This window comes from Schistocerca gregaria, chromosome 10 (genome assembly GCF_023897955.1).
Source record: "Schistocerca gregaria isolate iqSchGreg1 chromosome 10, iqSchGreg1.2, whole genome shotgun sequence".
Taxonomy (NCBI): Eukaryota; Metazoa; Arthropoda; class Insecta; order Orthoptera; family Acrididae; genus Schistocerca; species Schistocerca gregaria.
This window is the reverse complement of record NC_064929.1, coordinates 122970249-122991987: the sequence shown is the minus strand read 5'-3', so window position 1 is coordinate 122991987 and position 21739 is coordinate 122970249. Positions and strand designations below refer to the sequence as shown.

Sequence of the window (21739 nt, the reverse complement as noted above, 5' to 3'; positions counted from 1 at the left end):
AGCACTTTATTCGCAAGAAGAAATGACCGCCACCGACAGGGGATCTCAGGTTGATTGCGTATTTCTGGATTTCCGGAAAGCTTTTGACAGCGTTCCTCACAAGCGACTTCTAATCAAGCTGCGGGCCTATGGAGTATCTTCTCAGTTGTGCGACTGGATTCGTGATCTCCTGTCAGGAAGGTCGCAGTTCGTAGTAAAAGACGGCATATCATCTAGTGCAACTTCAGTGATATCAGGTGTTCCCCAAGGAAGCGTCCTGGGACCTGTGTTGTTCCTGATCTATATAAGTGACCTGGGTGACAATCTGAGCAGTTCTCTTACGTTGTTCACAGATGATGCTGTAATTTACCGTCTTGTAAGGTCATCCGAAGACCAGAATCAGTTGCAAAGCGATTTAGAAAAGATTGCTGTATGGTGTGGCAGGTGGCAGTTGACGCTAAGCAACGAAAAGTGTGAGGTGATCCACATGACTCGCAAAAGAAATCCGTTGGAATTCGATTACTCGATAAATAGTACAATACTCAAGGCTGTCAATTCTACTAAGTACCTGGGTGTTAAAATTACGAACAACTTCAGTTGGAAAGACCACATAGATAATATTGTGGGGAAGTCGAGCCAAAGGTTGCGTTTCACTGGCAGGACACTTAGAAGATGCAACAAGTCCACTAAAGAGACAGCTTACACTACACTCGTTCGTCCTCTGTTAGAATATTGCTGCGCGGTGTGGGATCCTTATCAGGTGGGATTGACGGAGGACATCGAAAGGGTGCAAAAAAGGGCAGCTCGTTTTGTATTATCACGTAATAGGGGAGAGAGTGTGGGAGATATGATACGCGAGTTGGGATGGAAATCATTAAAGCAAAGAGGGTTTACGTCGCGGCGAGATCTACTTACGAAATTTCAGTCACCAACTTTCTCTTCCGAATGAGAAAATATTTTGTTGAGCCTAACCTACATAGGTAGGATTGATCATCAAAATAAAATAAGAGAAATCAGAGCTCGAACAGAAAGGTTTACGTGTTTCTTTTTTCCCGCGCGCTGTTCGGGAGAGGAATGGTTGAGAGATAGTATGATTGTGGTTCGATGAACCCTCTGCCAAGAACTTAAATGTGAATTGCAGAGTAGTCATGTAGATGTATATGTATTGAATATTCATTTTTACCTTAAATTTTTCACATTAAATGTTGAAAGTGCCCCACCCCCCCTTCCGTTGTTGAATACACAATTCAGTGCGTCTAATCATGTTCCCAAACACAAGCTGTAACATTTCTTCTGGAACACAATGGATTTTGCACTACACATACGAGAATTTTGCGAGTTCATGTACCAGGATAAAACAAACCACGCCTCAGCTGCGAAAAACGTTTCATTAAGAATACCACATCCATTTTGCTGAATGCAATTTTTGAACCATTGACAGTAATGCAGCCTCTTGCCATGATTAGTATTTTTCAGTTCTTGCACTTTGTATGGGAAAAGTCTTAATTTTTTCCTTACAGCTGTGCGGGCCGCTACGACACTAACATCGATTTCCTGGGCGAGTTTTCTTACTGACTTGTTCGGACTCCTGGACATTTTATCGGAAATATCGAGTAGTTTATCCGCAGACAAAACACTAGAACAACCACTTCCCGGTCCATCTGTCACTGACCCCGAAGTTCGATATCAGATCTCACACAGGTGGGTGTGTTGTCTCCTGGAAAACTGAATTAAATGTTTGACGAACTGAAACTGTGTATTTACCTTCAGCTTTGGACACTTGTTCGACTAAAAGCTCGCGATCTTGAATGGTTAGCATTTTAACAGTGACAACAAAGAAACAAATGAACAAAGGAAATAAACGTTCACGTCATCACGTAACGACACACACCAATGACATTACTGACGCTGGCTGAGATAAACGAAACAGTGGAATGTTGGGAGAGTGCACTTGAGGGGGAGTAACCCAGGCAGGCGAACAATCATAACGGCACACGTGGCTAACAATCATACGGCACTGCAGAGAGACTTTTTGAAGATCTTGTACAATTTGTTCAGTATGAGCACTAAAAACATGATCAACAGTTGCTAGCAGCAGTTTCAGTGAAATCTGGCCAACGTGTTGCTGTATACTGGTCATCAGATTAGGTGGAGATTGAATGTGTCCCTAGTATTTACTACATTGGATATGGCCAGAGCTGAAAGACATATGGATTCAGATCAGGCGATCTTTCAGGCAACGCACTTGCAAAACCTCTGGAGACAACACACTCATGGAAGGTTGCACTAAGTAATATCCAGCAAATACACTCCTGGAAATTGAAATAAGAACACCGTGAATTCATTGTCCCAGGAAGGGGAAACTTTATTGACACATTCCTGGGGTCAGATACATCACATGATCACACTGACAGAACCACAGACACGTAGACAAAGGCAACAGAGCATGCACAATGTCGGCACTAGTACAGTGTATATCCACGTTTCGCAGCAATGCAGGCTGCTATTCTCCCATGGAGACGATCGTAGAGATGCTGGATGTAGTCCTGTGGAACGGCTTGCCATGCCATTTCCACCTGGCGCCTCAGTTGGACCAGCGTTCGTGCTGGACGTGCAGACCGCGTGAGACGACGCTTCATCCAGTCCCAAACATGCTCAATGGGAGACAGATCCGGAGATCTTGCTGGCCAGGGTAGTTGACTTACACCTTCTAGAGCACGTTGGGTGGCACGGGATACATGCGGACGTGCATTGTCCTGTTGGAACAGCAAGTTCCCTTGCCGGTCTAGGAATGGTAGAACGATGGGTTCGATGACGGTTTGGATGTACCGTGCACACGGATTACCACTGAACTTGCAGCGAGAACTAGTAAGTGGGAATTATAGTTCCCACTGGTCACTAAAGGGTTTTCCAAGATGGGGCAACACTTCCCGTCACTCGCTCAGTGAAGGATCCCCTTGTGCTACCATATCTGTTAGAGTGTGCTAACCATGTGTAGATTGTCAACGGTTAGGCGAAAGGTGTTGTATTTCTGCCTTGTTAGTCAATCAAATGCAGAAGATCAGTTCCCGCGTGAAAACGAGCTACTGTTTAGACCGCCACAGCGTCTTTTGGATAGTGTGCTTTCCTTTTGCAGGTGAAGTGTCTTCTGTTGTATTTATCTACTTTTATATTCATGAGGGAGATTGTATTCGTGTATACACTCCTGGAAATGGAAAAAAGAACACATTGACACCGGTGTGTCAGACCCACCATACTTGCTCCGGACACTGCGAGAGGGCTGTACAAGCAATGATACACGCACGGCACAGCGGACACCCCAGGAACCGCGGTGTTGGCCGTCGAATGGCGCTAGCTGCGCACCATTTGTGCACCGCCGCCGTCAGTGTCAGCCAGTTTGCCGTGGCATACGGAGCACCATCGCAGTCTTTAACACTGGTAGCATGCCGCGACAGCGTGGACGTGAACCGTATGTGCAGTTGACGGACTTTGAGCGAGGGCGTATAGTGGGCATGCGGGAGGCCGGGTGGACGTACCGCCGAATTGCTCAACACGTGGGGCGTGAGGTCTCCACAGCACATCGATGTTGTCGCCAGTGGTCGGCGGAAGGTGCACGTGCCCGTCGACCTGGGACCGGACCGCAGCGACGCACGGATGCACGCCAAGACCGTAGGATCCTATGCAGTGCCGTAGGGGACCGCACCGCCACTTCCCAGCATATTAGGGACACTGTTGCTCCTGGGGTATCGGCGAGGACCATTCGCAACCGTCTCCATGAAGGTGGGCTACGGTCCCGCACACCGTTAGGCCGTCTTCCGCTCACGCCCCAACATCGTACAGCCCGCCTCCAGTGGTGTCGCGACAGGCGTGAATGGAGGGACGAATGGAGACGTGTCGTCTTCAGCGATGAGAGTCGCTTCTGCCTTGGTGCCAATGATGGTCGTATGCGTGTTTGGCGCCGTGCAGGTGAGCGCCACAATCAGGACTGCATACGACCGAGGCACACAGGGCCAACACCCGGCATCATGGTGTGAGGAGCGATCTCCTACACTGGCCGTACACCTCTGGTGATCGTCGAGGGGACACTGAATAGTGCACGGTACATCCAAACCGTCATCGAACCCATCGTTCTACCATTCCTAGACCGGCAAGGGATCTTGCTGTTCCAACAGGACAATGCACGTCCGCATGTATCCCGTGCCACCCAACGTACTCTAGAAGGTGTAAGTCAACTACCCTGGCCAGCAAGATCTCCGGATCTGTCTCCCATTGAGCATGTTTGGGACTGGATGAAGCGTCGTCTCACGCGGTCTGCACGTCCAGCACGAACGCTGGTCCAACTGAGGCGCCAGGTGGAAATGGCATGGCAAGCCGTTCCACAGGACTACATTCAGCATCTCTACGATCGTCTCCATGGGAGAATAGCAGCCTGCATTGCTGCGAAAGGTGGATATACACCGTACTAGTGCCGACATTGTGCATGCTCTGTTGCCTTTGTCTATGTGCCTGTGGTTCTGTCAGTGTGATCATGTGATGTATCTGACCCCAGGAATGTGTCAATAAAGTTTCCCCTTCCTGGGACAATGAATTCACGGTGTTCTTATTTCAATTTCCAGGAGTGTATTTGCTGGATATTACTAAAAATTACATAAACATTAGAATGTAAGTTAGTGGAAGCAGAAGTGAAGTATTCTGCCCATTGGCTGTGGCAGAGTATAATAAAATAATGAGAGGAGTGGATAGATTTGATTAGCTGCGTTAGGCCGTCGTTCATGGAAGTGGTGGCGCAGCCTGTTGTTCTTTCGTGTGGATTTGGCAGTTGTCAATTACTACGTTATGTGGAAGCTACAGAAGACAGAAGCAGACCAGCTAACATTTAGATTGCTCTTGGCAAGGGAGCTATCTCTGGCTTCTCAAGTCGTAAGAGAAGAGGAAGGCCTGTTCTTTTTCAGACACCAAAAAAGAGGCGTGTCTGGAGTACCAGATGAAGTTTGTCTGGAGAAAGTTGGAACTCATTTTCCTACAAAAGGCACAATAGACAGAAGATGCCGCTAATGTATCACCAAGAACAAAGGGGAAAGAGAACATAAACAATGTGTAGCAACTGTCGTGTACCTTTTTGTGTAGCACAATGCTTCTCTAAGATCCAAGGTACATCACCTTAGTGAAATCAAAGGACAGTATGAATTATTACATTAATAAATGTAATGCTTAACATGTTTTTGTACTAAAAATTAAAGGAAATACATTTTTTTACGTTAGCAAGTGAAGTTACTCCACAGTTAGGTTTGAACAATAATTCCCACAAATTTTTTTATACTCGTAGGCTAAACTCTCACTTTCTACATTTAAAGTATGATGTTATGAATTTCTTAGCCCAATGAAGTGTTCATAAAAAGTCTACAATTTCCGTAAATAATTTGGTCAAAGGGTTAAAATAATGGTTTCCTCACAGTTGTGCACTACCCAGTCAGTAATCACATGCTGGAGAAGAGGTCCCGATAGCATGCAAATGTCAGTCTCTCTGGGTGTATACTCTTGAAAGAAGTACGGACCGAGAATAAAGGTGCTTGTCTCTCCACAGCACACAGTCACATACGGCGAGTGCAGTTGCTCCTTACGCACAACACGTTGTTAAACAGTTAGCCAAATTCGGCAGTTCTGGGCACTCACTGCACCTTATAGTGTAAAATTTGCTCCGTCACTCTACAGAATATTGCACAGTCCCATGTCATCGATCATTGACAGAAACTGAAGGGCAGATTCAGAACGTTGCTGTAGAGGTTATGTTTGTTGCCCCATCTGGATCTTATACAGGTCCCAGTGTAAAAATAGACAACTAAACATTCCATACTGCTGACTGTGGGATAGACAATGCTTGTGACACTGTAAGAGCACTAGCGCAACCTGGGCCACGTACTGCATGGTCAGTTACAGCAACCTTGTCAGCATCTACCACCAGGATAGGTCGCCTTCTCTTCCAGGTGCCACACTAGGCTCGCCCATGTATTACTGTACCATTCCGTTGTTGTTCTGCTCTTCAGTCCACAGACTTGTTTGATGCAGCTCTCCATGCTACTCTATCCTGTGCAAGCTTCTTCATCTCCTAGTACTTACTGCAACGTACGTCCTTCTGTATCTGCTTAGTGTATTCATCTCGTAGTCTCCCCCTATGATTTTTACCCTCCACACTGCCCTCCAATGCTACATTTGTGATCCCTTGATGCGTCAAAATATATCCTACCAACCGGTCCCTTCTTCTTGTCAAGTTGTGCCACAAACTCCTCTTCTGCCCAATTCTGTTCAATACCTCCTCATTAGTTATGTGATCTACCCATCTAATCTTCAGCATTCTTCTGTAGCATCACATTGCGAAAGCTTCTATTTTCTTCTTGTCCAAACTATTTGTCGTCCATGTTTCACTTCGATACATGGCTACACTCCATACAAATACTTTCGGGAATGCCTACCTGACACTTAAATCTATACTCGATGTTAACAAATTTCTCTTCTTCAGAAACGTTTTTCTTGCCATTGCCAGTCTACATTTTATATCCTCTCTCTTTCGACTATAATCAGTTATTTCGCTCCCCAAACAGCAAAACTCCTTTGTTACTTTAAGTGTCTCATTTCCTAATCTAATTCCCTCAGCATCAACCGTCTTAATTCGACTACATTCCATTATCCTCGTTTTGATTTTGTTCATGTTCATTTTGTATCCTACTTTGAAGACACTCCATGGATTTTAATACTTACTCCGAATTTTTCTTTTGTTTCCTTTACTGCTTGTTCAATATACAGATTGAATAGCATCGGAGAGAGGCTACAATCCTGTTTCACTCCCTTCCCAACCGCTGCTTCCTTTTCATGTCCCTCGACTCTTATAACTACCATCTGGTTTCTGTACAAATTGTAAATAACCTTTCGCTCCCTGTATTTTACCCCTGCCGCCTTTAGAATTTGAAAGAGAGTATTCCAGTCAACATTGTCAAAAGCTTTGTCTACGTCTACAAATGCTAGAAACGTAGGTTTGCCTTTCCTTAATATTTCTTTTAAGGTAAGTCGTAAGGTCAGTATTGCCTCACGTGTTCCAACATTTCTACGGAATCCAAATTGATCTTCCACAAGGTTAGCTTCTACTAGTTTTTCCATTCGTCTGCAAAGAATTCGCGTTAGTATTTTGCATCTGTGGCTTATTAAACTGATTGTTCGGTAATTTTCACATCTGTCAACACCTGCTTTCTTTGGGATTGGTAGATGGTAGAGTTTTGTCAGGAGTGGCTCTCCCTAGGCCGTCAGTAGTTCTAATGGAATGTTGTGTACTCCCGGGGCCTTCTTTCGACTCAGGTCTTTGAGTGATCTGTCAAACTCTTCACGCAGTATTGTATCTCCCATTTCGTCTTCATCTACATTCTCTTCCATTTCCATAATATTGTCCTCAAGTGCATCGCCCTTGTATAGACCTTCTATATACTCCTCCCACCTTTCTGCTTTCCCTTCTTTGCTTCTTATACAGGTACCAGTGTAAAAATAGACAGCGAAACATTCCATACTGCTGACTGTGGGATAGACAATACTTCTGACACTGTAAGGGCACTAGCGCAACCTGGTCCACGTACAGCATGGTCAGTTACAGCTACAGCAACCTTGTCAACTACTTCCATCAGATAGGTCGCCTTCTCTTCCAGGTGCCATACCAGGCTCACCCATGTATTACTGTTTCATTATAATCGTCTTCAAACCATTTAATGATCCCAGGCCTCTCCTCAGACATTGCAGTCGGTGATACTCTCAGGCCGGCCGCAGTGACCGAGCGGTTCTAGGCGCTCAGTCCGGAACCGCGCGACTGCTACGATCGCAGGTTCGAATCCTGCCTCGGGTGATGTCCTTAGGTTAGTTTGGTTGAAGTAGTTCTAAGTTCTAGAGGACTGATGACCCCAGATGTTAAGTCTCATAGTGCTCAGGGCCATTTGATACTCTCAGTAACTGTAATTGATGCTTTTCACATAAGACACTTTTACTAACAGCGCAAGCTCTCTCCTCTCGATAGCCATCTTGTTCACTGACGTTATGTCATACCGTCATAGATAATATGGAGCCAGAATTGCAATTGATGGACAAATTTGGAAACAATTTATTTCCAGCGTAAATCGTTTCTGAATTAATGCATTCGCATATCTACCAAGTCTACAACCCAAACTGTACCTCCATGACTAGCTCATTTTGAATTCAATCACCTGGTATTTTCTCTTCATGTATACCAGTCCGCTGTATATGGCTGACAGATTCGAAATTTCATCTACAGCAACTCAGATTTAGTACTCTGATGCAAAATGCACTTTACAAGTAAGAAAAATGTAATGAAAACGCTAATAAATCTACATACTACACTACTGGCCATAAAATTTACCACACCACGAAGATGACGTGCTACAGACGCGAAATTTAACCGGCAGGAAGAAGATGCTGTGTTATGCAATAGATTAGCTTTTCAGACCATTCACAAAAGTTTGGCGCCGGTGGCGACACCTTCAACGTGCTGACATGAGGAAAGTTTCCAACCGATTTCTCATACACAAACAGCAGTTGACCGGCGTTGCCTGGTGAAACGTTGTTGTGTTTGAGGAGGAGAAATGCGACCTTGATAAAGGTCGTATTGTAACCTATCGTGATTGCGGTTTCTCGTGTCGCAACATTTCTGCTCGCGTTGGTCGAGATCCAATGAGTGTTAGCTGAATATAGAATCTGTGGGTTCAGGACGGTAATATGGAACGCCGTGCTGGACCCCAACGGCCTCGTATCACTAGCAGTCGAGATGACAGGCATCTTATCCGCAAGTCTGTAACGGACCGTGCAGCCACCCCTCGATCCTTGAGTCAACAGATGGCGACGTTTGCAAGACAACACTCATCACTCCGCACAGTTCGACTACGTTTGCAGCAGCATGGACTATCAGCTTGGAGACCATGGCTGCGGCTACCCTTGACGCTGCATCACAGACAGGAGCGTCTGCGATGGTGTACTCGACGAAGAACCTGGGTGCACGAATGGCAAAACGTCATTTTTTCGGATGAAGCCAGGTTCTGTTTACAGCATAATGATGATCGCTTCCGTGTTTGGTAACATCACGGTGAACGCACATTGGAAGCGTGTATTCGTCATCGCCATACTGGCGTATCACCTGGCGTGATGGTATGGGGTGCCATTGGTTACACGTCTCGGGCACCTCTTGTTCCCATTGACAGCACTTTGAACAGTAGACGTTATATTTCAGATGTGATACGATCCGTAGCTCTACCCTTCATTCGATTCCTGTGAAACCCTACATTTCAGCAGGATAATGCACGACCGCATTTTGCAGGTCCTGTACGGGCATTTCTCGATACAGAAAATGTTCGACTGCTGCTCTGGCCAGCACATTCTCCAGATCTCTCACCAATTGAAAACGTCTTGTCAATGGTGGCCGAGCAACTGGCTCGTGACAATACGCCAGTCACTACTCTTGATGAACTGTGGTATCGTGTTGAAGCTGCATGGGCAGCTGTACCTGTACATGCCATTCAAGCTCTGTTGGACTCAATGACCAGACGTATCAAGGCCGTTATGACGGCCAGAGGTGGTTGTTCTGGGTACCGATTTCTCAGGATCTTTGCACCCAAATTGCGTGAAAATGTAATCACATGTGAGGTCTAGTATAATATATTTGTCCAATGAATACCCGTTTATCATCTGCATTTCTTCTCGGCGTAGCTATTTTAATGGCCACTAGTGTATATACAATTCAGAATTATGTCAAAAGTTTTCTGGGGCCGCATGAAAATAACTAGACATCTAGATAGCAATTAGTAGATATAGCAGTTCTCCAAGTTCCTACGTCCCATGGCAGGTGTCCAATGTTATCAGCATTTGTGTCGCGGAAAACGCCAATATTGTTGGAACATTACGTTTGTGCAGTTCACTGAAGCGCTGTTGGTGCTAAAACAGCAGCCTCCATAAAATATCTGTTCACTATGTTGCCTGTCAGCAGTGCCGAAGTAAGTCGATGCGACAATATGGTGAGGACGGCTTGTCTACATGTTCAGGCACATCTGCCGCCTAGGGATTCACTCTGCAAACTGTGCCACACTTGGGACATTCTGATATCTCTGATGTACTTACTAGGAAACCTGTATGCAAATTGATGTCAATTGGCACTCCAAGTCTGCCGCAGGCAAAGGCTATTTGTTTTACTCTCGCTGCGTGTATCGGAGTTTATGAGGTGGATTTACAGCAAATTCACGTGACACATACATGGCATAAAAGTAACTAGTGATGCGAGTTAAAACTTCTGAAAGAAAATTGTCACTGGTTACAGAAAGCGTGTAGCTCTAATTTATATCCACAGGAGTCATGGTAATGGGTAAACTAAAACGTCTGCATTTAAAGATACAAAATTGAATTGCATATATGTGGCGTATGTCACCATACATAACTCACTATTCTGTATGACAGGATTCCTGGACATGCATGCCGACCTGCTGTAATGAGGAGTATGAATCATATGGCCTGGTGATACATTTCCACATATCCATGGCCTAGTCTAAACTACCCACATCTACTTTAGACCACATCATCTGTTGCAGGGCCCCAGTTCTGCAAATACGCGCCATGTGTTATACTCCAGAACCCACGCATTGTTCTCTGTCCTTAAATCTGTCATAGATAGACGCCTATTCCGCTATACTGAGCAGTCAAGAGTCCCACCAATGCATTTTCCAATGAGGACTGGACGTCAATCACTTTCCAGCTTTCCCAAGGTCCTCATGCCCATGTGGTCAGGCATAACTATCTGCCGTTTTAGAAAGTTGCTATCCCCCTGGTTTCCTGGTTTCCCTCGCTTGCGTCCAGAATCGTTGCTCTAGAATGAGTATCAGATCATCTAACACAAATGTACTGCAAAAATTGTAAGACACATTCCTCACACGTAGTTGAACATGTGATAATGGGTCTGGAAATGCTTTGTTTCCATGTTACAACTCATTTTCTGTGTCACAAAGAATGGACTTGATGCTCGATGGAGCACCTCCTCGTTCTCCGGACCTAAACCCAATAAACTTGTATATGTTGAACGGACCAATCTCCTAGCCTCTAAGTTCTCTGGACCTAAACCCACTGGACTTTTATTTTCGAGAGCATTTGAAAGCTCTGGTGTGTCGAACCCCACCACAAGATTTTAAGAATGTCCGTGACCGTATCACGGAAGGTTGCGAAACTATACACAATACTACAGACATACATCAGCGCATCCGGGATTCTCTACGACGGTGACTTGATCCTTCTATCAGTGCTCACGGATGGCATATAGGAAATCTCGTTTAAGAAGAAGTTGCACATTCTACGTTAGTGTGTTCTGATCATGTGTGTTTCCCGTGCTTTACGAGTTGCAGAAAATGACTTGTAATAAGAAAACAAAGCGTTTCAACACCTATGTTTATACAATATAATTTCTTCGTCTATATGTGAGGAATGTGTCCTGCAATTTGTGCCTTACTTTTTTGTTACACACTACACACACACACGCACACACACACACACACACACACATGGTGTTACAAAAAGGTACGGCCAAAATTCCAGGAAACATCCCCCACACACAAATAAAGAAAAGGTGTTATGTGGACATGTGTCCGGAAACGCTTAATTTCCGTGTTAGAGCTCATTTTAGTTTCGTCAGTATGTACTGTACTTCCTAGATTCACCGCCAGTTGACCCAATTGAAGGAAGGTAATGTTGACTTCGGTGCTTCTGTTGACATGCGATTGCCGACCGCGGTGGTCTAACGGTTCAGGCGCTCAGTCCGGAACCGCGCGATTGCTAAGGTCGCAGGTTCGAATCCTGCCTCGGGTATGGATGTGTGTGATGTCCTTAGGTTAGTTAGGTTTAATTAGTTCTACGTTCTAGGGGACTGATGACCACAGATGTTGAGTCCCATAGTGCTCAGAGCGATTTTTTTGACATGCGACTCATTGCTCTACAGTACTAGCATCAAGCACATCAGTACGTACCATCAACAGGTTAGTGCTCATCACGAACGTGGTTTTGCAGTCAGTGCAGTGTTTACAAATACGTAATTGGCAGATGCCCATTTGATGTATGGATTAGCACGGGGCAATAACCGTGGCTCGGTACGTTTGTATCGAGACAGATTTCCAGAACGAAGGTGTCACGACAGGAAGACGTTCGAAGCAATTGATCGGCGTCTTAGGGAGCACGAAACATTCCAGCATATGACTCGCGACTGGGGAAGACCTAGAACGACGAGGACACCTGCAATGGACGAGGCAATTCTTCGTGCAGTTGACGATAACCCTAATGTCAGCGTCAGAGAAGTTGCTGCTGTACAAGGTAATGTTGACCACATCACTGAATGGAGAGTGCTACGGGAGAACTAGTTATTTCCGTACCATGTGCAGCGTGTGCAGGGACTATCAGCAGCTGATTGGCCTCCACGGGTTCACTTCTGCGAATGGTTCATCCAACAATGTGTCAATCCTTATTTCAGTGCAAATGTTCTCTTTACGGATGAGGCTTCATTCCAACGTGATCAAAGTGTAAATTTTCACAATCAACATGTGTGGGCTGACGAGAATCCGCACGCAGTTGTGCAATTACGTCATCAACACTGATTTTCTGTGAACGTTTGGGCAAGCATTGTTGGTGATGTCTTGATTGGGCCCCATGTTCTTCCACCTACGCTCAATGGGGCACGTTATCATGATTTCATACGAGATGCTCTACCTGTGCTGCTAGAACATGTGCCTTTACAAGTACGACACAACATGTGGTTCATGCACGGTGGAGCTCATGCACATTTCAGTCAAAGTGTTCGTACGCTTCTCAACAACAGATTCGGTGACCGATGGATTGGTAGAGGCGGACCAATTCCATGGCCTCCACGCTCTCCTGACCTCGACCCTCTTGACTTTCATTTATGGGGGCATTTGAAAGCTCTTGTCTACGCAACCCCGGTACTAAATGTACAGACTCTTTGTGCTCGTATTGCGGACGGCTGTGATACCATACGCCATTCTCCAGGGCTGCATCAGCACATCAGGGATTCCATGCGACGGAGGGTGGATGCATGTATCCTCGCTAACGGAGGACATTTCGAACATTTCCTCTAACAAAGTGTTTGAAGTCACACTGGTAGGTTCTGTTGCTGTGTGTTCCCATTCCATGATTAAAGAGATTTGAAGAGAAATAATAAAATGAGCTCCATATGGAAAGTAAGCGTTTCCGGACACATGTCCTCATAACATATTCTCTTTGTGTCTGAGGAATGTTTCCTTAAAGTTTGGCCGTACCTTTTTGTAACACCACATATATATATATATATATATATATATTTCTGCACACTTAGTGGAAAAAAAAGTGGTCAGCGTAGCGTGACGGCTTATCATCCTACGGGCCCGGATTCGATTCCTGGCTGGGTCAGGGTGTTGTGTTGTCTTCATAATCATTTCATCCCATCCGACGCGCTGGTGGTCCAATATGGAGTCGAATGTAATAAGACCTGCATCTAGGCGGCCGGACCTGCCCCGCAAGGGGCCTCCAGGCCAATGACGGCAAACGCTTATTTCCATTTTCCAATGAAAACACTGGTTATTGGGTCAACCATCTTCAACTAAATGATGAAGTGTGTAAAATGTTCGATGTGCATTCACCATGCAATGGAATACAATTGTTTTCTCCACCAATGTAGGTAGAAAAATTATGGATTTTTTTGTGGGTCATCGTGGAATATTACCGGTTTAGACCGTATAGTATCATGAAGTACTGATTGGTGGCACTATAAATAGCCTTCAAAATGGCCTCTACAATGGAGGTGAATTCGAAGTAGGAAGCTCTGTGTTTCTTTTGGCGGAAACTAGAGCATCGCAGATACACATAGGCACTTCCAGAATGTGTACGGAGATCTGGCAGCGAACAAAAGCACGGCGAGTCTTTGGCGAGGTGTCTGTCATCATCGCAACAAGTTAGCGCAAAGCTGTCCAATGTCCCGCGTGGCGGTCGGCCGCACACTGCTGTGACTCCTGCAGTGTTGGTACGTGCGGACACTCTCGGCCGAGGAGATCGACGGATGACAATCAAACACTTCGCTTCTCAGCTGTACGTCTCTGTTGTTAGTGGTGACACACTCTTCTACCTGTTGGGATACTCAAAGATGTGTCCCTGCTGGTTTGCCCACTGTCCATCAGAAGACCATAAAGAGTAAGTATCTGTGGGGAAATTGCTTGAGCAATAAGAAAGAGGTTATTGATGCTGCAAGATCCCACTTCCGACGTTGTCCAGTAGACTCCTAACATACGGGCACAAAAGCCCTCCCAGTAAAGTGTGCGGTGTATTGGAATCCGACATGTAACCAACCTGATTAAGTATTGCATGACTTATTGAACATCCCTGGTATAAACATCCAACAGTGAGGTCAGCTATTGCCGCCAATTTGACTCTGCACCAAGGCAATACGACGGGACATACAGGTTTTGTCATTGGTAACTAGGTGGCATGGAATGGCACCACGGCACTTCTCCATCCACGCTCCAGTGTCGGTGTGGCTCCAGCGGACTTCCTCCTGTTCCCCGTGCATAGGAGCACCTCTTTCGCTGAAGGCTCTGAGGCTGAGGCACTCAAAATTATGCATTAAGAAAATTCACTAACATACAACAGAATTATAAGAACCAATTTCACATGTATTGAAGTGAACAAGGTTGCGACGAATTACATCGCCACGTGGAGACAGATACCTGGCTTGTTCAGCAGCTGATCCCAAAGAGATCAATGGCAGAGGTACAGCCATTGGAATTACGTGGCTTTCGATGCTTGCAGAACTTTGCGACAAAAATTTCGGAGGTAGATCTGTTGAATGGTTATAATCTCAATCTCCACATGAGGACAATGTTATCAAGCTCAAGTCACTAGTACATAATAATTCTCTTCGCCAGCGCTTGTCAAAGTCTAATACAAACCAGGATATTTAGAGAATCATGTGCGGGAATTTGAAATCATATTGAATTTTGTTTTATGCTGCATTCTCAGACGTGTATATAACTACACATGATAAAATTTGTTGATTTTGAGTGCATGGTTTAAACTAAATGTTATGCTTTACGCATTTGTTTACATATTATGATTATTGTACGGCTTTCGTATCATAATAATGATTTACTTATAACCTCAGTGAAAAAACTACATATATGTGACACAGTGAACTAAAAAACAAAAAAGAAATACAATAATATAATATTAAAGTGTCAATTTAAAACATAACTAATATAACTAAGGTAAATAACTACAATAGTAATACATGTTTAGGTATTTAAATGAAGTATATTGGAAATACTCCAGAAGCACATTGTTTATATTTCACTATCCAAAAATCCTGAAATTGGCAGGGGTAAAATACAGGGAGCGAAAAGCTATTTACAATTTGTATAGGAACCAGATGGTAGTTATAAGAGTTGATGGGCATGAAAGGGAAGCAGTGGTTGGGAAGGGAGTGAGACAGGATTGTAACTTATTCCCAATATCATTCAGTCTGTATATTGAGCAAGCAGTAAAGAAAACAAAAGTAAAATTCGCAGTAGGAATTAAAATCCAAGAAGAAGATTAAAAGTCTTTGAGGGTCGTCGATGTCATTGTAATTCTGTCAGAGACAGCAAAAGACCTGGAAGACCAGGTGAACGGAATGGACAGTGTCTTGAAAGGAGGATATAAGATGAACATCAAGTAAAGCAAAACGAGGAAAATGGAATGTAGTCGAATTAAATCGGGTGATGCTGCGGGAATTACAGTAGGAAATGAGACGCTTAAAGTAGTAAATGAGTTTTCCTATTTAGGGAGTAAAATGACTGATGATGGTCGAAGTAGAGAGGATATAAAATGTAGACTGGCAATGGCAAGGAAAGCGTTTATGAAGAAGAGAATTTTGTTTACATCGAGTATAGATTTTAGTGTCAGGAAGTCGTTTCTGGAAGTATTTGTATGGAATGTAGCCATGTATGGGAGTGAAACGTGGACTATAAATAGTTTAGACACGAAGAGAATCAAGCTTTCGAGATGTGGTGCTACAGAAGAATGCTGAAGATAAGATAGGTACATAACATAGCTAATGAGGAGGCACTGAACAGAATTGGAGAGAAGAGAAATTTGTGGAACAACTGAACTAGAATAATGGATCGGTTGGTAAGGCATATTCTGAGGTATGAAGGGATCTCCAATTTAGTACTGGAGGGCAGCGTGGAGGGTAAAAATTGTAGTGTGAGACCAAGAGATGAATACACTAAACAGATTCAGAAGGACGTAGGTTGCAGTAAGTACTGGGAGATAAAGAAGCTTGCACAGGATAGAGTAACATGGAGAGCTGCATCAAACCAGTCTCTGGATAGAAGACCACAACAACAACAACAACAACATCCAAAAATTGTATTTCAGGAGCCAGATTTACTATGCATGGAGGTATATATGTGGCTTGAAAGCTTCTTTACTTTGCGCTGTAACTAAAATTCTCATTTTGCAAAATTAATTATATTTGTTCGGTTATTTCTCAAAATTGCTATTAATTACAGAAGTTTATTATATAGTCACGAAGAAGGTTAATTACATCTCGAATTTTATATGAGAAACATGTTTTCCATATCATCCTTTTTGAAGATTGTCTCTCTAAACGTAAAATACCGAGTTATGTATCTGGGTGTGGTTTACTCCTTAAAAGTGAAATTGGGTGCCAGTAATAAAAAAAAAGATATATGCAAAGCATTATTTTGTCTCCTATACGCTATCGCCAAGTTTCATCACGATCGTTATATTTACACATAGGGATGTTTCATTGTAAGTTGTAGAATCGAAAGTACTCTCACGCATGTACTTCACACTGGTTGACAGATCATGGACGAAGATGTAAATCCAGTCTGCTAAATCTGAAATCGGTTGCACAATTCGATTTAGAGAACATATAGATGGATATGACAGGTCATGAGACCTTGAGGAACAGCGAAAATCGTAATGCAGGGAATTATGGATGGGAGACGGAACGAAAATTGTAGTTTCGAGTACAGCAAGCAGTTTGATATATTTATAGTAGTAGTTGCGCAGAGATGAGGAGATTACTACACGTTGAACCAGTGTGGAGAGCTGCATCGGACAAGGCTTCAGGCTGATGACCACAACAACAACATTGGGTTCTCACAAGATGACCTCATTTTGACTGACTATGCCTCCTTACTGCGCTTGCAGGTAGCGTACGACTACACACTGAAGATCCTGGACATCGGACCGACAGGCAGCATCAACGCCAAAGCGGAGGACCTCCTCGTCTCGCTGGAGGTCAACATCGATGTCGCGACATCGCAGCTCTCGCTGGGGAGCTACACCATCACCGATGCTGGGTGAGTCCGCTTCCCAGGCGTATGGGCGGCATTGGGAAATTGTAACCACTGGAGTAGCGAAATGCTCCTCGCCCGTTACACTGTTGCTGATGGTAACGCAATACAATACTCCTGTCAAGATCTTACTTAAACTGGTCAAATATTAAATCTGAAATTATATCGTAAAAGAAACATTCAAACAGCAAATATTATATACGAAGACAGTAACTGTTCTCGAAAGAACAGTTACTGTTCATGACCGTGCAGCTTTTCCCTGGAATAAATGATGACTGAAAACCTCAGCTGCCGACAGGTGTTGTTGATATAACTCAATGTGGACAGCTGAAAATGTGTGCCCCGAGCGGGAAACAAACCCGGGATCTCCTGCTTACATGGCAGACGCTCTATCCATCTGAGCCACCGAGGATACAGATGAATAGTGCGACTGCTGGGACTTATCCCGTGCACGGTTCCCGCGAGACTCACATTCCCAACTGTCCACAACCCTGCCTATGTATTGAACCTTATAGACATCTGCCCACCCACTCGTATATACACTCCTGGAAATGGAAAAAAGAACACATTGACACCGGTGTGTCAGACCCACCATACTTGCTCCGGACACTGCGAGAGGGCTGTACAAGCTATGATCACACGCACGGCACAGCGGACACACCAGCAACCGCGCTGTTCGCCTTCGAATGGCGCTAGCTGTGCAGCATTTGTGCACCGCCGCCGTCAGTGTCAGCCAGTTTGCCGTGGCATACGGAGCTCCATCGCACACTGGTAGCATGCCGCGACAGCGTGGACGTGAACCGTATGTGCAGTTGACGGACTTTGAGCGAGGGCGTATAGTGGGCATGCGGGAGGCCGGGTGGACTTACCGCCGAATTGCTCAACACGTGGGGCGTGAGGTCTCCACAGTACATCGATGTTGTCGCCAGTGGTCGGCGGAAGGTGCACGTGCCCGTCGACCTGGGACCGGACCGCAGCGACGCACGGATGCACGCCAAGACCGTAGGATCCTACGCAGAGCCGTAGGGGACCGCACCGCCACTTCCCAGCAAATTAGGGACACTGTTGCTCCTGGGGTATCGGCGAGGACCATTCGCAACCGTCTCCATGAAGCTGGGCTACGGTCCTGCACACCGTTAGGCCGTCTTCCGCTCACGCCCCAACATCCTGCAGCCCGCCTCCAGTGGTGTCGCGACAGGCGTGAATGGAGGGACGAATGGAGACGTGTCGTCTTCAGCGATGAGAGTCGCTTCTGCCTTGGTGCCAATGATGGTCGTATGCGTGTTTGGCGCCGTGCAGGTGAGCGCCACAATCAGGACTGCATACGACCGAGGCACACAGGGCCAACATCCGGCATCATGGTGTGGGGAGCGATCACCTACACTGGCCTTACACCTCTGGTGATCGTCGAGGGGACACTGAATAGTGCACGGTACATCCAAACCGTCATCGAACCCATCGTTCTACCATTCCTAGACCGGCAAGGGAACTCGCTGCTCCAACAGGACAATGCACGTCCGCATGTATCCCGTGGCACCCAACGTACTCTAGAAGGTGTAAGTCAACTACCCTGGCCAGCAAGATCTCCGGATCTGTCCCCCATTGAGCATGTTTGGGACGCGGTCTGCACGTCCAGCACGAACGCTGGTCCAACTGAGGCGCCAGGTGGAAAAGGCATGGCAAGCCCTTCCACAGGACTACATCCAGCATCTCTACGATCGTCTCCATGGGAGAATAGCAGCCTGCATTGCTGCGAAAGGTGGATATACACTGTACTAGTGCCGACATTGTGCATGCTCTGTTGCCTGTGTCTATGTGCCTGTGGTTCTGTCAGTGTGATCATGTGATGTATCTGACCTCAGGAATGTGTCAATAAAGTTTCCCCTTCCTGGGACAATGAATTCACGGTGTTCTTATTTCAATTTCCATGGGTGTAGTTAAAGGCTACCCAGCCACTGACCTTCGTCTGTGCGAATGAGCACAGGCTGCCCAAACTCTTACGGGAATCGCCAAAGCGTGCGCGAGTAATGAGTGGGTGAGCAAATGTCTATAAGGTACAATACATATGTAGAATTGTGGACAGCTGGGAATGTGTCTGACAGGAAGCGTGGAAGGGAGAAGTCCCTGCAGTCGAGGTACTGATCTGTGTACTCGGAGGCTCAGATGACGCCTGCACGGTAGGCATAGCTGCCCTCTGTAATAAAAAAAAACGGAGTTAATGGATCAATAAAGAACTGAAACGGGTCTCTTTCGACGTCCGCCCAGAGCAGATACAACGAACGAAAATAAACAAAATTAGAAAAAAAAGATGGATAGAGCTTCTACCATGTAAGCAGGAGACCACGGCTTCGAGTCCCGGTCGGGTCACACATTTTCAGCTATCCACAACACGGTATATCAACAACACCTTTCGGCAGCTGAGGATTTCAGTTGGTCATCATTTATTCCAACAAATATTTCTTTCTTGAAAGTTCCTAATTAGTTTTTGGTTTACGGTAATGTATAGTTCCGTTCACTGGTATTTTGTCTGTATGGTAATGTGACACTGAAATTTTGATTAGATGAACAGTTAAGCTCGTATTTAAGTTCGTAGGTAATTCCGAAATTTCTGAAAACTGGTCAGTAATGCAAAAGTTAATCGGAAATGCAATATTAAACGCTCATGGTAAGAATACAGTCTGTTCTGTTAAATTTATGAAAGTCGTCCTGTTAGCAACAGTACTAGTAGCACTCTGACTACGAGAGAAACTCTCCGTCCGAGCAGGCTTTAAAAGGCCTGACGGTACCGACCGGCCGCCGTGTTATCATCAGCCCACAGGCGTCACTGGATGCGGATACGGATGGGTATGTGGTCAGCAAAATGGTTCAAATGGCTCTGAGCACTATGGGACTTAACTGCTGTGGTCATCAGTCCCCTAGAACGTATAACTACTTAAACCTAAGTAACCTAAGGATATCACACACATCAGTGCCCGAGGCAGGATTCGAACCTGCGAACGGTAGCGGTCGCGCGGTTCCAGACTGTAGCGCCTAGAACCCCTCGGCCAGCTCGGCCGGCTGTGGTCAGCACACCGCTCTCCCTGCCGTTGTCAGTTAACGAGACCGGGGCCGCTACTTCCCAATCAAGTAGCTCCTTATTTTGCCCCACATGGGCTGAGTGCCCCCCGGTTGCCAACAGTGTTCGGCAGACATGATGGTCACCCATCCAAGTGCTAACCCAGCCCGACAGCGCTTAATTTCGGTGATCTGACTGGAACCGGTGTTACCACTGCGCCAAGGCCGTTCTCACGACGAAAATATGAATTATAAATAACTACCAAAAATATGTCCCATCTGAGAAGTATGTCATTGTTGAAAAGTTAAATGTATCACATGTAAATTGTAAATGGCCTGCCTGTTTGCGAAAATGAATAAATGCTGTGCTCCTGCCTCCAGACTAATGCTGCTGGTACTGCTACGCCAGTCAAAAATAAAAAAAATTCAAACTACTGCCAACGTGATATGCAATGCGTGCTTTAAAGTGTAGTCACATCCACAACTCTTCGCTGCTAATAAATCACATTGCTGCTATGATAATTTACTCGATTTACATAAACGATCTGGTTGATGGTATTGACAGCGGCATTAGAATGTTTGCCGATGATGCTGTAGTCTACAGGAAAGTAGTATCACACGAAGTTGTGAACAAATCAGTGAGCATTTGCAGAAAATAAATGCGTGGTGTAATGACTGGCAGTTATCTCTCAATATCAGCAAGTATAACTTACTGCGTATAACAAGGCGAAAATCCCCATTAATGTACAAAATAAATGTCCAGTCATTGGAAGCGGTAACAGCCTTCAAGTATCTGCGTGTGACTATTCGATATGATCTCAAATTGAGTGATCAGATTACACAAGTAACGGTCAAGGCGAACTCTAGATTGAGGTTTATTGGTAGAATTCTGAAGCGATGCATTCCTTCAACAAATGAAATACCTTACAATACGTTAGTTCGTCCAGTCTTAGAGTATCGTTCCTCTGTATGGCACCCTTAACAGTTCGGTCTGATTCAAGAGATTGAGAAGGTCCAAAGAAGAGCGGAAACATTCGTGACTGGTACATTTAGCCATCGCGAGAGCGTTACGAATCTCATAGAAAGTTTGAAGTGGGACACACTTGCAGATAGACGACGAGCTAAGCGGAAGGGGCTGCTCACTATATTCCGAAATCCTATCTTCACTGAGGATGTAGAGCATACATTATTGCCACCAACTTTCAAATCGCGCAATGATCACCATTCAAAGATAAGGGAATTTAGAGGTCGTACTGAGGCGTTCAGACAGTCGTTTTTCCCTCGCGCGA

The 21739-nt window shown here is 45.2% G+C and overlaps 1 protein-coding gene across 1 annotated transcript in view; it reads left to right on the top strand.

Moving 5' to 3' along the window:
- LOC126293464 (uncharacterized) overlaps positions 1-21739 on the top strand; it is an 80692-nt gene that overhangs the window by 24907 nt on the left and 34046 nt on the right. Inside the window, exon 4 of the mRNA XM_049986706.1 lies at positions 17251-17402. Within this exon, the coding sequence (XP_049842663.1) occupies positions 17251-17402 (152 nt within the window). The remainder of the gene's footprint in view (positions 1-17250; positions 17403-21739) is intronic.